This window comes from Tiliqua scincoides, chromosome 6 (genome assembly GCF_035046505.1).
Source record: "Tiliqua scincoides isolate rTilSci1 chromosome 6, rTilSci1.hap2, whole genome shotgun sequence".
Classification (NCBI taxonomy): Eukaryota; Metazoa; Chordata; class Lepidosauria; order Squamata; family Scincidae; genus Tiliqua; species Tiliqua scincoides.
In genome coordinates, this window is record NC_089826.1 from 52,560,845 (window position 1) to 52,577,246 (window position 16,402).

The following is a 16,402-nucleotide window of genomic DNA, read 5'->3' on the forward strand; positions in this document are numbered from 1 at the left end:
TGGACTGCCATTAAGTCTGATGGGGCAAATGCCCCAGGCGCGAGCCTCTAGGACCCTGTGGAAGGCTCTCTGAGGCTCCTGACAGGGTCGGAAACTGTGCTTCTGGTTTATAGTGTCGGGGAACCTCAGAGAGGTTCCCCAACTCAGCCCTGGGTTGCATGAGGCTCCATGAGCCTCAGGTGAATGGGGGGATTTTCATGCAGGGGCAGCAACAGCCCGCAATGGGTCGCCATCGCAGACCTTTGCCCCAGGGCGCGGGGCTGGGGAGGTCCACCACTGCTTCTTCTGAGATTGTGTCTTTTATATGGTCAAACTAGACACGCAGCTAGCATTTTAAAGTTATTCTTAATCCTGAAAATGCTGCCTTGGTTAAAAGCAGCTCCTGGGTGTGTATCTGTTCCAATTCAAATTTGAACTACCAAGTGCAAGAGTGGAAGAGTTGACCCTCTTTGGGAGGTTTTTGTCACCAAAAATTCCTCTCCAGCTGCTACTGTCATGTGAGAGTTTGAAGCTTTCGTTTTTGGTTTGGACTGAACTGTAGTTCTGCGTTGCATACAAACCTGGGTAATGAACCAGGATATGAAACCACAGTTTGATCCTGGTTTCTTTTACTTTGAGCTTAAACTTAAGTTCCTGGAGTTTCTGTATAACATAAAATACTTTCATTCTTCTTATCTTCTGCTGAGAAGGGGAAGGGGAGCTTGTGGAATCCCAAAGCTTGTGCTTCTGGTGGGAAATGATGATTTTCCATTGTGTATAAATTGGGCCACTATGAATCAAGTAGATACACACTGTCAGTGTCTTTCTTTTTATTTTTGAAAAAAAATCTTTGTTCTGAAGAACAAGCTCAAGGGTAAAAATGGCAGCCCTTTCAGCTATATCTTAACATTTACTGTTGACGTGTATAGCTTGGTGTAGTTCACAGTCCCTTAAACCAGTTTATTCTGTTTTACCTTGGGCTTAGTCACCTTCAGGCGTAGCAGGCTTTATAGATTAAGTGCTGCTGTTCCGCCTCTAAGCACTCCTAGACTGTAGCCAGTAGCAACCAAGCTGCAATAATTTCCCTTTGATGACATCATCGATTGTGGAAGAACCGAGTTGCTGCAGCAAGCCAGCACACAGTCCAAATCCTGATCGAATATGGCAGCTTCCCAGCCTGCTGCTGTTCTGTAAGAAATGGCTCCGTCGTTCTAATCTTACAGGCTTGCTGTTCGATTGCTTGTTGCGCTCATGGAAGTATCTTCCGATCCGTATTTACCATACGATGGGGGAGGTGATGGCATTCCACTGAGAGAGTTGCACAAAAGAGGTATAGCATATTCATGTTGTGATTCAGTTTCTTGTATGTCTTCGTATGTGGCAGATTGCTTTCAGATTTGTAGGGGAGTTCTCAGTTGCTTTTTAAATGGTGTATTGCTTTGCCAAGCCCCTCCAGTATGTGATATGAAGAAAAAATCCAGATTGTACTGGCTCTCTGGCAGAGCTTATTTTTTTTTTAATTGGCAGATTAGTTCTGCTTCAGTTATGTTAGCTAGCGACTCCATCTTCAGTATGTGGTTGTCTGTTTTTTTATGTATAGAATACAAACCCGACCGTTCTCTTTTATGGAAGCCATGAAATAAACTGCTCTGTCATAATGGCTGTCTTTTTCTAAACTGACAGCAATGTATAAAGGAAGCTGTTTCTTCTCCTTAGAACTTAAAGGGGATGCTGTTTGTACTAGGCTTTGAAGTTTTTGTACGTGCTTTTGGAGTTAACTCCTTCATGGCATTTTGGAAGCTTGGTGCAATACGAATTGACTGCATGATTCCAACAGCCATTTTATATTAAAGTACAAGGGCTGTGCTCATATTTTCATTTATAGTACACTAGCTTTCCTTTTTCTTTACTATGTTTAGTGCTGTTATATACTATCATTTATCATCTTGAATAAAGTCAGGGGAGTAATCCGATGACCAGAAAGGCGGTATATAAATACCTAGTTGTTATTATCATTATCATTTAGGCTATTTTTATACTGATATGTCATTGAGACTGTGGGTGCTTTTAGTCAAAGCGCATTTGGGGTGTCTGCAATGCTTTTTCAGTTTTCCCAACATATCTAAGTGTCAGAGAGGCTATACTGTTCCTTTGCTTATCTTTACTAGTTCAAAGGTCAAACCGTCATTTTTTAGAGTAGGTGTAGGTGGCACTCTGTAAATAAGATATTGAGAAGTAGTTGTTATGCAAAATACCAGGCAGTCTTCTGTTTTGTGCTACTACATCCTCCTAGTTTCAAAGGTGCAGGGAGCTGCTGTGAACCTTAATGCTGTGAGGTTTGGGACTAAGGCTGCAACTCTGCACACACTTACTTGGGAGTAAGTCCAATTCTCACTGAATGAGAATTCAGTGAGACTTACTTCTGAGTAGACACGTACAGATATTGTATTGTGAGTCATTCTACTAAAGAACAGGTGAATTACAAAATTGCAGAATGAAAAAAGGTATAGGAATCTTTCCATTTAGTTTTATTATTGTAGGGTTGCATTTGCCTGGAAATTGTATTTATAGATACTGAGCTAAGTGGTTTATTTGAACTTCTCTTGAATAGTTTAATGAACTAAACATAGAACTTTGTATCAGTGTGCCTTCTGGTTTCAAAAAGTCTTTTCCTGGTCTTTTTTTGTGATCGATTTGAGGTTCTTCATACGTGTGCTATAGATTTTTATTGCTGTAGGGAAGTAACTAGGCCAAGTGTTCATCTAGTCAACATTTTCAGCAATGACGTCAGTGTTTCCTTGTTTACACAGGTTCCTTTACTAGGTACTTTTACTTTACTAGGCATACGTACCTTTACTAAATACCAGTATCTAAGATGTCCATCTTGTGCAATGAGTGAACAAGTCAGCCACATTATTTTTATTAAAATAAGATTTTGCAGGTTTCTTTTTAGAAACCTGTTTAGTCTTTTAACAGTCTTTGTTTGTTAGGCTGACCTGTTTCTCTAAGTGCATAAATGTATAACGTTTTATAGATACGTGCTGATAGTTAAATCATTTTCTGCCAGTGTTCAGTGAGACTAAAGTTACAATCCTGTACACCAGTGGTATTCAGACTGGGGCATCACGATACCCCAGCCTTAGGGCCCTGGCCTCTGCCCCCTTAAGGGGCGGGGGCTAGGGGGAAAGCAGCAACATGATCCGCAGGATTGCATCACTAACAGGGCAGCAGGGACTGGGATGTACTCAACAGTCCCTGCAGCATCATCCTAGGGGTGCGGTGAGCCCTGCACAAGCACCTGCAGGGTTCCCTAGCCGCTTTGAAGTGAAAGTAGAGTGATTGCACTCCACTTCCGGTTTTGCGGAAGTGGAGCGTGATCGCTCTGCTTTCACTTCAAAGCGACTGGGGAGCCCTACAGGCACTTACGCAGGGCTCCCCGCACCCCCAGGACAATGCTGCAGGGACTCGTGAATACATCCCAGTCCCTGCAGCCTCCCTGAGCGGAAAGATCCTGGGGATCATGTCGCTCCCTTCCCCCTGCCCCCGCTGCTTCCCTCCCTCCCTCCCACCCCCGCAAAGACTTAGTGGTTCTCAAACTTTCCCAGAGACTTTTCGGACATTACTCTCCATGAACACATGAGACTTAATGCTGGTAGATATGCATACGATTGTGTTGTTAGTGTGTAATCCTGTTCATGCTAACGACCCAATCCGATACATGTTTAATTGTAACTCTTATTTTGTTCCATGAAATTTACTCTCCTGTAAGTATGTTTAGCATTGCAGCCTAACAGCCCAGTCCTAACCTCCACCCAGTGGAGGGATGTAGAGGTGCCGAAATGGTCTCCACTGCATCCTATGCAAGAAGGGAGGCTGCCAGTGGGTATTTTTGGGTAAGGGAACATTTGTTCCCTTGCTCCATGTAAGCCTCAGCATCTTCAGTGGGGCTACTTGTGCATGCACCAGCATTAATAAATAACCAGTGCAAATCTGATCAGCCTTCCCTTGTTGGGAAACTAGGCGTGGGAAAACAGATAGGATACCGCAGACGTCTCTGCCACCATTCCTGCCTCCCTCCTAGGACTGATCCACCTCTCCCTGCCCTCTCTCACCCTGTTACATCCCCCCTTCCTCCATTCAACCCTCCCTCTGCCAGCCTGCAGAGACCTTATCTTTTCTGGCGGGCACAGATGTTCGAATGGCGCAAGCAGGAGCTTAGTAGGCATAGGCTTGCACTGAAAGTCTCATTGAAACTTTGTGTGTAAAAATGCATAGGTTTGGCTTGCATAGATGCTTTAGGCCAGCAATTTTCAACCCTTTTCATCTTGCAGCACACTGACAAGGCACTAAAATTGTCAAGACACACCATTATTTTGACAATAGACAAGGCACTCCCATTGACAGCAGGGGCTCACATCCCCCAGTGGCCCTACTAAACAAATGACTCTCCTCCAAACTCCTGCAGCACACCTGCAGGCCATCTGCAGCACACCAGTGTGCCATAGCACAGTAGCCGAAAATGGCTACTTCAGGCAGATCATCTTGGGAGAATGTCAGATGTTCGACCTGGTACAGCCAGCATAGGTAATGACGGAGAGGAAATTTTCAGTTTGAGGTGTTGACTTCTGTGTCTCATTATAAAATTATCTGACTTGAATGAGATGAACATAGATCAAAAGGCAGGATTTCATCCAATGAATGGCCTATAGTTGAATTTCCTGTGGTCCTGTAATGAGTGTAGGTCTATAAGGATCTTTGCCTAACTTATCAGTAATTCCTTTATGAAAGTTTATACAACCTCTTAGGAAACTGATCTCTGGCTGAATAAAAATGTTGACGTGACAGTGATGCCAACCATGAAAGGCACTGAGGAGGCTCCAATTATTACTCAAGTTATATTAATAATTAATTTACACTGAATGAGCCTACTAGTTTTATCAAATTAAAATGAAATCTTAAACTGGATTGAACTAGATATGGTACTAGGATCTTATTCTCCTGGTTACTTCATATCTATTAAAAAAACTAGTCAGTACAGTACCTTAGCTCTGATCAATTTTAAGTCTGACACAACGGACAAAAATAGATTTTTGTTAAACCACTTTGTTAGTCATTCATGTGATTATCATCTGACTATCAAAATGAAGAATAAAACTGATCAGAATAGCCCACTGAACCAAATGATACTTCTGTTCATTAAGAGCTGTACTTGAAAAGGGACCTGGAGTCAACCTTCTCTGTAAGCTGCTCACCTTCACTCTCAGTGCTTTGGTGGTCAGAGATGATGATGTCATTACTGAGCACTTTGCAACTGCCTCTGTGCAGGGCTGCCATTGGGCTCCACCCACTCTAGGGGAAAATTAGAGAGAACATTGTTTGGGGCAATGGTTCTCAAACTTTTAGGGATATTTCCTAATTAAGTCTTTGCGGGGGAGAGGAGGGCAGCAATGCTATCCCCAGGATTGCTTCACTGCCCTGCCCCTTCCCCCACCCCTTAAAGGGACCGGGGACCTTTTACACAAACTGGTGGGTCGCGACCCACCAGTTTGAGAACCACTGGTCTCGGTGGCTTCTTGTAAGAACTGAAATAACAGGTGTGTTATAAATATTTAAGAGCAGCAGCATTATGCTAGTGTTAGGTACTTGAGAATGGAGAGAATGCAAGTTCCTCAACCTTGGAGGGTGAGAAGACCTTTTTCTTTAGATGCAGTTGGACAAAATAACTGCTATTCTCCATCTCAGAGACTGTGTAAGTAAAGGTAGGGAGTTGTTTGTAGAGAAGTGCAAGTTGAGTTCTTGTGCAGCAGGGCTTTCTAGTTCCCTATGACTCCTGAAAATCTGCTCTTGAAGATTGGAACAATTCAGAATGTTGGATTGGGCAGAGATTTGCTGTGGGGAGGAATAGGGGAAATCAGGGCCCACCTAACACAAGAGCAATCAATGCTCACCTTGCTCAGGATCAAACTGGCTGTATGATGCTTGGAAGTATCTTCTAAGTGATGTGGTTTTAATTAGTTCCCAAAGTAAGCGCAAACATGTTAGAGCTGTATGAAAAGCCTTGACTTTACAGTTGTGTATTAGCCACTGGAGAGGTATTTCAAACATGGCATCATAGAACTACCTGTATCAAGCAACAGGAACTAATGGCAAGATTTAAGACAATATTTTTTGAGTGGTGAGGAGGTCATGTTCTCTCATGTGAATGTACTCTTGGTTTTATATGAAATAATTTTGTTAATTAAAAACAGCAGTCTTGTGTCACCTGGAAGCCAGAAGTTCATAAGATTGGTGTGATTTGCAGCTAATTGTGTTCCCTTCCAGTGTTTTTCATGGGTAACCAAAGCATAAGGAAACCAGTCCCTAACTTCTTCACAATTTTTCTCGTAATACCAAGGATTTCTTGATGACACAAGTCCATCAAAACGTAGGCATTCCATTATATGATTCTATTCCTTAATTGGCAGCCCACAGGTTACATCGAGTTTTTTGAATCATTCCTTCTAGCTTCTTCACTTATCACCATTGCCCTCACATTTCTATTGTTGCTTTTTTTTAGTAGCTGCCTGCTGTTGTATGTAGATGGATCACTTTGGGGATGGGCCTTTCAACAGTTGAGTAATACTACTGTGTTAAATCTGGATTCCTCAGAGTATAGCTGTGGTTGTCTTTCCAGTTCTGCTGCAAGCTCTTTCTCGTCTTTAAGTGTCATTCTGCTCCTTTAACATGAAATAAATTACTTTTGGAAAAATTGAGACTAATTCTCCATTTCTTAAGCCAATTCTGCCCAATGTAGCATATATGCAACAGGGACCAAATGTATACACCTGTGGACCAACAAAAATGGGTTACATTTTCTAACAGCGCTAAATAAAGGACTGTTGGGCTTAGTAGTAATAAGGATGTAATAAACAAATGTGCATTTGATCAAGACAGCATCTATATGGAGTTATTAAATATAACTATTATATTGAGTATCTTATCTCTCCAACTTAGTTTTGTTCTGTGGTTTTTTGGTATAATTGTCAGAATCCATTCTGTTCTATCCTGCTGATATTCTGAAGCTATTATAAAGTCACACCATATATCCTTTATTTCTGCAGCTCAAGAATGAAACAAAACAAAACTAGGATGATTTTTTTTTTGTTATAAAAGCTGCTTCTGTAGCTTGGTTTCAAAAAAGGCCGAAATGAAAACTAGGCTCTTAGTAGACTTAAGTAAGATTTACACTGAATTTCCCAGTTTCCAGATTTGTTTGGATATAAAAATGAACATTGCTACAATCATTGCAACCCTTAATTTTATCTGCAGGCTTTGATTATGTGTAATTGTGGTGCCTGCGGGAACACTTCCAGGGGTGCTGGCCCGACCTGGAGGTTTCTGAAAACTGGAAATAACATTTAAAGGCCCTTAGAAGGCTGTGTGCAGCCTCTCCAGCCCTCAGAATGCCTCCAGGGGAGGCAAAGGGAGCAGAATGGCAACTGAGAATGGCCCCTTCCCTCTGAGATGTGGGAACACCTGTTCTCCTGGACCACCCCCCCCCCAGGTCCTGGCTTACATTACCTGTACAATGCCAAAGAATATATTCATAACACATTCCTGAAGATGTGTTCTGTTTTAAACTTACCTATGTGACCTTTTTCATTAAAGTGTTTACTGGCCACTTGGGCATTTTTGAATACTTAGTATAAATGCTAACAATAATAAAATCTAAAAGGTCAGACCAGTGTTTTTTCAAACTGTGGGTTGGAACCCACTTGGGGGGCCATGACCTGATTTCTGGTGGGTTCTGCAGAGCCTCCAATGAAAATATGGGTGATCAGATAACTGTTTGCCTCAAGCCCTGAGCCTATTCGAATAACAGATAACTGCTAATTGCCCTACAAGGAGCTAATCTCCTGCAGTTTGCAAGCTTGTGCAAAAATAGAGAAATAAATGTTTGAGCATTTTTCTTCTGGTTCCCCCCCCCCAAGTCCATCAATGACAGGCAGTGGGGGCAGGTGAAGGCTGGGTCACAGAATTAAGCCCCTCCAACCTTGAGGTGATTAATTAGGCCTGCCTCACTATGAGAAATCGATTGAGTTTTTTGCAAATACATAAATAAAATATTTGTGAATAAAAATGTTTCTTTCTAGATCACCTTTTTAAAAGACTTATAAACTTTGGTGGATCCTAATAAAATGCGTCCCAGTGTTGAAAAGTTTGAGAACCACTGGGTTAGACTTTTTAAAAAGTTTTACTATGTTTTAGTATATTTGAAGAATTTTCAATCAGTGTATCAAACATAAGGCCTGTATGCAAAATGCGGCCCCCGAAAGCTTTTTTATTTGTTCCTCAGGTTCTTCCAGCACTGCTCTCAGCTGCTCTCAGCTGCTGAGCTGTGCTGAGGTGTCACTGCTGAGAGGGTAGTCTGCATGATGATTGGACTGTCGAATATTTTGAAAAATCTGATCAGGATTGGTGTATTTTTCTCTTGTCGTTTGCAGCAGAGTTCCTAAGTGACAAAAAAGTGCTTATTTTTGGTATTGATCTGCTTAATGATGTCACTTCTGGACCTCAACAGGAAATGTGAATGCTATTCATCCACTGTATAAAGCTAGTTTGACAGCTCGGAGTCTTGCAAAAACAAATTTCTTTATATGAGTAGGAAGCTTAGACTTTAAAACCGGGAATGCCCGTATCACTTTCTCCTTGAGGTTATTCAACTTTTTACTTTATTTCAATTACTATATTTCACCTTGTAGCTTATAATTAGGCAGTAAGGTGATGTGGGTAGCCATCTATTTCTAGAATAATTGCAGGACACAGTATTCATGCTTACAACAAATGGGTTTATGTACCACAACCATAAAAAGCATAAGGGGTTTGGCAACAAGACGTGTTTCTAGCTAAGTTACTTTAGCCTCAAGTTGATTCTCTTACTAGGGTAGACTGTGTTCACTTTTGGCTGATACCAGATTAACAAAAGTTTGGTTTCACAATCTAGGCATGGTGGCCATAACCCTTCCTTAGGAAAAAGGTCCATGTTTCTTGCTGTATTTTTTCCAATCTGCAGGACAGTAGGAAGATGGCTGTGCTCTGATATCTGCAGATCATTCTTAGCATGACATGCATGTTGTGACAAGTTTATCTTAAAGGACCAATCAGGCTTTCATTGTAGGCCACAGCTTTACATATCTTTTGTAGAAAGGACTCTGTGGAGTCCTATTTTACAGTAATATTTTACAGTATTAAAATTTTACAGTATTTTACAGTAATTTTACAGTAATAGGAAAACTCGGTGGGTGGGTGGATGGATGCGTGAAATAGTACATTGATTTGGTTTTTAAACCTATTTGAATATGAATTCTCAATAATTAAGAAGGATTTTAACTCATCTAGTCAAATTGGTTAACAGTAACTAGAAATCTTCATTTCCACAGTTCTTGTGATATAGTGTAGTGGATGTAAGAAGACGTAACACGACCACCACAGTTGGGATTCCAACTATATGATTCAGCAAAGTCATCCTTCAGCAGAGTTTGTGTGTCTGCATGTATCCAAGCAGTGCTTGCAAGCTGAATGGGGGTGGTGGTGGTGAGCTTCCCCCTGAGGATTACCCCTTCTGAGGACAGTGAAGTCCTGCTCTTGCTAGTGACAGCAGGATTCACCTGCTGTTTTCTTCTAGATCTTCTTGCATAATAGATTATTGGCTACTCCTTGCAACTTTCAACAAACAAGATAGGTTCCTGCCTCAAAGCAGGCACTCTTCTACCCTCCCCCCACCCATTCACACCCACATTCAGAAAAGCAGACAAATATTTCAGCTTCCTCCTCTTTTCTCTGCCTCATTCTCATTCATGCCCTGTTTGCAACTCGTGCTGAAATTCTATCCTGGGAGTAAGCCTCATTGAAAACAATGTGACTTCTGATTAGGCATGCATAGGGTAATATAAACCAGTGACCCCCCCCCCCCCAAAGCAGGAAGAGACTTAAACCACTATTGGCTTCCCTTGCAACTTTCTCTACCCCCTCCCTCAATATCCCAAGTGCCAGTCTAGAGAGCAAAGCACATGAGTACACACCTTCCTGAATTTAGCTATACTTAGAACAGTGTTTCTCAAACTGTGGGTCGGGACCCACTAGGTGGGTCACAAGCTGATATCAGGTGGGTCCCCACTCATTTCAATATTTTATTTTTAATATAGTAGACTTGATGCTACCATGGTATGTGATTGCATCTGGAGAAATGCTACAGCTCTGGACTCTTCACAGGCTACTATGCATATTCTTTTCACAGTGATAGTAAATGGGACTTACTCCTAGGTAAGTGTGGGTGGGATTGTAGCCTTAAATTGTTAAAAATTTTCCTGCTTGATGATGTCACTTCTGGTCATGACATCACTTCCGGTGGGTCCCGACAGATTCTCATTCTATAAAGTGGGTCCCGGCGCAAAATGTGTGAGAACCACTGGCTTAGAAGATGGTCTCTCTGTGAAATGATCCAGGGGAAGAGAGAGGAATTTCTCAATTGAAGGAAGTCGCATGTTTAGAACAGGCACTTTGTGCAAGGTCACCCATACAAGTGGAGAAGCTGTAGTTTGTCAGACAACTTGCGAGCCTCTTACCCCGCTACTTGGGCTGCACATTGTCTGGGAGTAAATCCCAATGGTACTTATTCTGTGTTTACCTACTCAGAAGTAAACAGCCACCTTCCCCCTTCTCTCTCCAGTGGGAAGATGATCAAAGTATTGAAGAAAGAAGGCTCCATTGTTCTCTCCTCCACATTTCAGCCAGATAGAGCAAAAATTCAAGCACCAATTGCTTTCACTTCTGTCTCTCTTACCTGCTAGAACAGGGGTGTCTGAACATTTTGGCAGGAGGGACACATCATCTCTCTGATACTGTGTTGGGGGCTGGGAAAAAATATTAATTTACATTTAAAATTTGAATAAATTTACATTACTGAACATATTAGAGATGGAACTTATATGAATGAAGGTCTTGCCATAGCTCAAGGCCTTGCGCAAAGCAAGGCTGGGCTTTCCTTCACTGCCACGGCTGCATCACAGAAGTGAAACAGCAAGTAGTGGAGGAAGCCCTTGTCCCACAGCTTGGGTGAGAGGTGGAACAGTCGTTCCCACACTGAGAGCTGTTGGGACTCCAGCAAGTCTCCAGAAGACTAGAGGCTCATTGGAGACTGGGGGCTTCCCAAGCCCCCAAGGGCTACACGTGGCCCCTGGGCCGGGGTTTGGGCACTTCTGTGCTAGAAGGAAGGGGGAGAAATAGCTGCCCTTTAGAGCTGAGAACAACAAGAGGTTGAGCTGTAGTGAAAGAAGGCTCCTCCAGGAGCCAGACTAGGGTGCCATCTTGCTGCCTCCAAGGTATCAAAACTCATGGATAGAGGTGTTTGTTTCCTGTGAGTAAGATAAGATTATAGCCTTACTGAACACAAAGGGCTTACATCTGAGTAAGACATCACCATTTTCAAACACCTTTACTCATAAATATTGAGAACCATGTGGTTCTTGCAAGCATGTATTCAAAAATGCACATAGAGGCCTCTGAACCAACTGGAGTCTCACAGATAAGGAAGCTCATATATATTTTGCATCCAAATGACCACTTATTCCATGGGAAATGCCCATTTCCTTGTGCATTTTTGCATGTTTGGTTTGGGCCTTATTTTTAACTCATTTGTTTAAGACCCCTGGAAATATACTCAAATTCATTTGGAATTTTTCTGTTATGAAAATCTCATTTGTCTGCATGTCATCGATTTTATTCATCAGAATTGAGTCATAAGGGGACAATTAGAAGATTGTCTTGAACATATTAAAAATTGAATTTGAAAAAATTATACTCCTTGTTTTCCAATAATAAGTGTACTTTACTTCTAGAGCATTTAAGATATATTAAGTGGAACTTCAGTTAAACCTTTTTTTTATTGGCTGCTTTTGTTGTTTGGGTGATTATTTGAAGATTGTTTAGGGTGACCTTGCAGATATATTTTGGCCTCCCAAAATATTTTCAAGCTAAGTAAACAATTATTCTTTTCATCTCCCATTCATAATGTACTGAACCCCATAATGTATGGGGTAGTCTCTGTACTGAAAATACATTGCAAAGATCTAGAGATCTGAGGGAAATCAGAACAAAGTTATCAACTACTGTATTCTTTGAAGTACAGCAAAATCTAACTTCTAGACGATGGAACTCAGGTTTCTATACGATTCTGATAACGAGAAAATGGGGGTCACAGCACCATGTCAGACAACTAAAACCGATATGTGTTAGAACATGAAATGTGTATTACAAGTCTGATGGCAGGATTAAACTGAAGCACTTCCAAGTAAACATACAAAGGATTATATTGCATGAGTCACAAACTTTATTGGGAGTAATCTACAGACTACACCTCAGATTCTTGGTGGGTGTACCAGTTCTGTGCATTTAGTTACAAATATGCGTAGTCATTCACCAACACATCTTTTATTTTTGCTTTGTTATAACTTCAGACAAGGCAATAGCATTCTGTTACAGAAATATCTTTTAGAGGAGTAGTGTAAAATTACAGGATGGATTACACTAGTTTGGAGAGACACAATTCCTGGTTACAAAGTGCATAATCTCAAATGAGACAAAAGCATTAGGGTGGATATAGCCCATGGGGGTTCTTCGCAGTCCCATCTGTAGATTCTAGGAATTGAATTTAGAACTTACTTCATCCAAAATGTGTTTAACTATGGATTATTGACCTATCACCTTGTGTTGGTGATGAGCTTCAGCTTGTACTTCTATCCAAGAAGATGTGCTAACATTAGAAAATTTAGCTTTTCATTTATGGGAGAAACTGAGCTAAAACAACCTCACATGACTCCCCTGTGCAAAATGAAAATGTTTCTGTGGAGATCCAGGTTCCCTCTTTGCTTCAATTTGCAACTGTTTGCAGATATAAACTTCTACCTGTGACTGGCAAACTTAAATTTGTTTCTGCTTCATGTGATTTATGCCACTATGCACTGTGATGGGTTTTGTAATTAACTGACACAGAGTAAAAACAAGGTCTTGAATTAGTGATATATCTCTGGCAGGCTCTGCCATTACTCATTTTGCTATGGATGGTGGACATTAAGAACTAATTCCTATGTCTAGTGCACATTTAATAGCTTAGTTTTCAATATCAGGCAGCCATGTACTTATGTTATGTTGAGGATCCCCCTCCCCTCCCCTCCCCTCCCTCCCTGGGGGCTGGGGATAAGAATAGGCCCTCAGTTTGGCTGTACTTGTCGTAAGAGGCGACTAAACAGCCACCGGGTAGATGGGGCTCGTCAGCCTGGGAAGGCAGCTCATCTGAGAGAAGGAAAACTCTGATCCCAAACCTCCACTGCCTTGTGGCTACATCCAGTTAAGGAAAAGGCTTCAGGAGTCAACCTCGAGGCAAAATCAGGAGCTGGAGTCCCTGAGGCAGTTCATGGCTGAACACAGTCACATTCTGGCAACTCCTGCGACGCCGCTGGAACCAACCGTATTGGCTTCTGCCTTTCCATTGGACCATTTCAGTGACGTGGAGAGGGGGGATTTGCTGAATGGGTAACAGCCTATCCTCCATACCTACTTACCCAGGCTTCGTGTACTGGAGAGGACACTATTCCAGAGCCACCATTCAGAGCGCGATACCATAGTCTTCCGAGACTAAAGGATGCCAACAGGATCCCCCTCCCATTGCATCCTTCAACAATGACCAATGTATTGTGCATCAAGCTTTTCTAGCCCAAAGCCCTTCTTGTTAGATTTGACCCAGAGAAAGCCACTTCAGGTCAATGCTTTCCAGCTATGGAACAAAACATGATATGTAAATCTTTAATTGTATAAACAGATTTGCCTGTGTATTTTACTTACTGGGCTGTGTTGTGGCAGATGATATTTGGAGAACTCTAATTTATTTTTTGTCAGTTTTAGAGAACATGACAGTGTATGCTATTGATTCCAGGTACAAGCCAGCTTCTAAGGCAAGATGGACTTTGCTATGAGAAATTCCTGTCTTTAGACTATATTTGCTGGTGCAGATTGCATGGACAAGACCAAGCTCAAGAAATCCTAGTTGTCTATTTGCCTGTGGCCAGAGAGAGGGACTATGAAAAATTTCTCTTATTACTGCTGAATAGGAGTTGAAACACTAGGAGTAGACATTTTGGAGGAAAGGATAGAGGCTGTGTTTTCTTTCAAAAGCCTAGTCTGTAGTCTCAATCCTATTGGGCACTTATGGTGGTGGGTCTCCTGATCCTCCAGTGTGGTGCCACAAAAGGTGCACATCTGTCATGTGCTCTGGGACTGCCCGTGCAAATGATGACAGGTCCTGCATGTGCCCAAAACAACCCACGTAGGTAAGATGGTGGTGTGGGCAGGTTGTAGACTGGGGGGGGGATTGGGGCAGGAGGCAGTTCATGGGTGGGAGGGGTAGATCTTGCAGCAGCATTGCATGCTGAGATCCTATGTGCCTTTCCCTGTGTGAACCAAACCCTTGAGGTTCCTTGGACACATGATATCAGTTCGAGGAGACCCATTGGTGGCCAGGTCACCTACTGTGGGGGGGGGGAGGAGAGTAATTAACATTTTTTACCTGTCTCTCCTGGGCTCGCCCAGGTAACCCACCACTATCACTGCAGGAATCTGCACATGCCCTGTTGACCCCATTCCATTTTGTGAATTGGTGGGGGAAGCGGATTGGGATCTTGGCTCTTTCTGTGTGCACCTGCATAGACTGTGTTCACATCAGATATTGGTGTAATTGAGTGCCAAGACACACATGCCTCTACTGTGTTGTGCAAGTAAAATTCTCTCTCTCCTGCCCATGCTGCCTCAGCCAGCACTAGGAATCAGCAAGAAGGCTGCTTTCAGGATGTTTGGGTAGATTTACAGCCCAATCCTATCCACACTTTCCTGGGAGTAAGTCCCATTGACTCAAATGGGACTGACTTCTGAGTAGACATGCCTAGGATTGGACTGTAAGAGCTTTGTGTTTCTCCTTTCTCTTTCACCTAATTGTTGCTACTTAAATCCTAATCTGCCCTCTCCACTTCCATTCCATATGTACATACTAGAGAGAGAGAGAGCGAGAGCGCAAGCACAAAAGCAAACCTGGGAGATAAAATGACTTTGTAGAAAGTGAAACTTGAATAACAAGATGTTTGGGATCATGTGAACTTCCTGGTGTTGCTGTATAAGAATTAAGCTCTGTGCTTCACATTTTAGCTATCCCAGAAAGGGGGGGATGATGATGACAGGTTTTGCATTAACTCTCTCTGGTGTTTTTCCATGGCTGGTTAAAGAAAAGTAGGGTGGGGAGCTTCAAGAACCAGGCTGTTTGAAGTAGTGAACTTGACCAAAAATCTGGAGCTGCCTTTGTGGAGGGAAAGGTACATGGTATCTTGTTAATGAGAAACACATATTGGACTGGTGCTTGGCACAAATTGAAGCCCTGTGTCTTGGGTGCAAAGAATGAAGAACCTACCCATTGCTGGAGAAAGGCAAAGCAATATTTTAATTGTGAAGTCGTGTTATATGAGAGTTAGAAAAAAGCAGGACTACATTTTATAGTGCAGGGTCTCAAACTTGTGGAAGACATTGCCATCTGTTCTGTAATAATTACTGTGAGAGGAGGGGCAGTCCACACTTGTGGAAATGGAATGGCACTATTCATGTGCTCAGAGGCATCTTTGTATATTCCCCTGAAATGAATCAGGAATCCCAGATCACTGGATCCTAGGTGTGTGGAGATCCTAGGTGTGTATTTGGTGCCATGTGTTAGCTGGAAGGAGTTTGGGAGGCAGTTTAGAGAGAGAGAGAGAGAGAGTGTGTGTGTGTGTGTGTGTGTGTGTGTGTGTGTGTGTGTGTGTGTGTGTGTGGAGTGGCAGGGTTTTGGAGATCAGATTGATGCTTGTCTAATAAGCCAAGAGAATATCTGAGAAACCTTTACCAAGACTATGACCTTGCAGAAACCATTGGAGATGGTTTTACAGCTTTGTTTGTGTAATCTTTTATATCTCTTTCAGAAGCTTTTCTTTTTTAGGAAAATGAAATTAGCACTTAGCCTGTATATAAGCTGCTCAAAACAATAAAGGGAACACTTAAACAACACATCCGAGATCTGAATGAACGAAATATTCCTATTAAATGCTTTGTTCCTGACATAGTTGAATGTGCTGACAACAAAATCACACAACAATCATAAATGGAAATCACATTTATTAACCCATGGAGGTCTGGGTTTGGTGTCATACTCAAAATTGAAGTGGAAAAACACACTACAGGCTGATCCAACTTTGATGTAATGTCCATACAGCAAGTCAAAATGAGGCTCAGTAGTGTGTGTGGCCTCCACGTGCCTGTATGACCTCCCTACAACGCCTGGGCATGCTCCTGATGAGGTGGCAGATAGTCTCCT

The 16,402-nt window shown here is 42.2% G+C and overlaps 1 protein-coding gene across 5 annotated transcripts in view; it reads left to right on the plus strand.

Annotated features, from left to right (window-relative positions):
- Positions 1–16,402, plus strand: part of CLCN3 (chloride voltage-gated channel 3) — a 77,654-nt gene that overhangs the window by 24,299 nt on the left and 36,953 nt on the right. For 3 of the 5 annotated variants that reach the window (XM_066632798.1, XM_066632799.1, XM_066632801.1), the window contains exon 1: positions 1,122–1,309. The exons of the other annotated variants lie outside the window; for them this stretch is intronic. In XM_066632798.1, coding sequence (XP_066488895.1) covers positions 1,231–1,309 — 79 coding nt within the window. In that variant the 5' untranslated portion in view covers positions 1,122–1,230. Of the gene's footprint in view, positions 1–1,121; positions 1,310–16,402 lie in introns of those variants that run through there. 5 annotated transcript variants of the gene reach the window in all.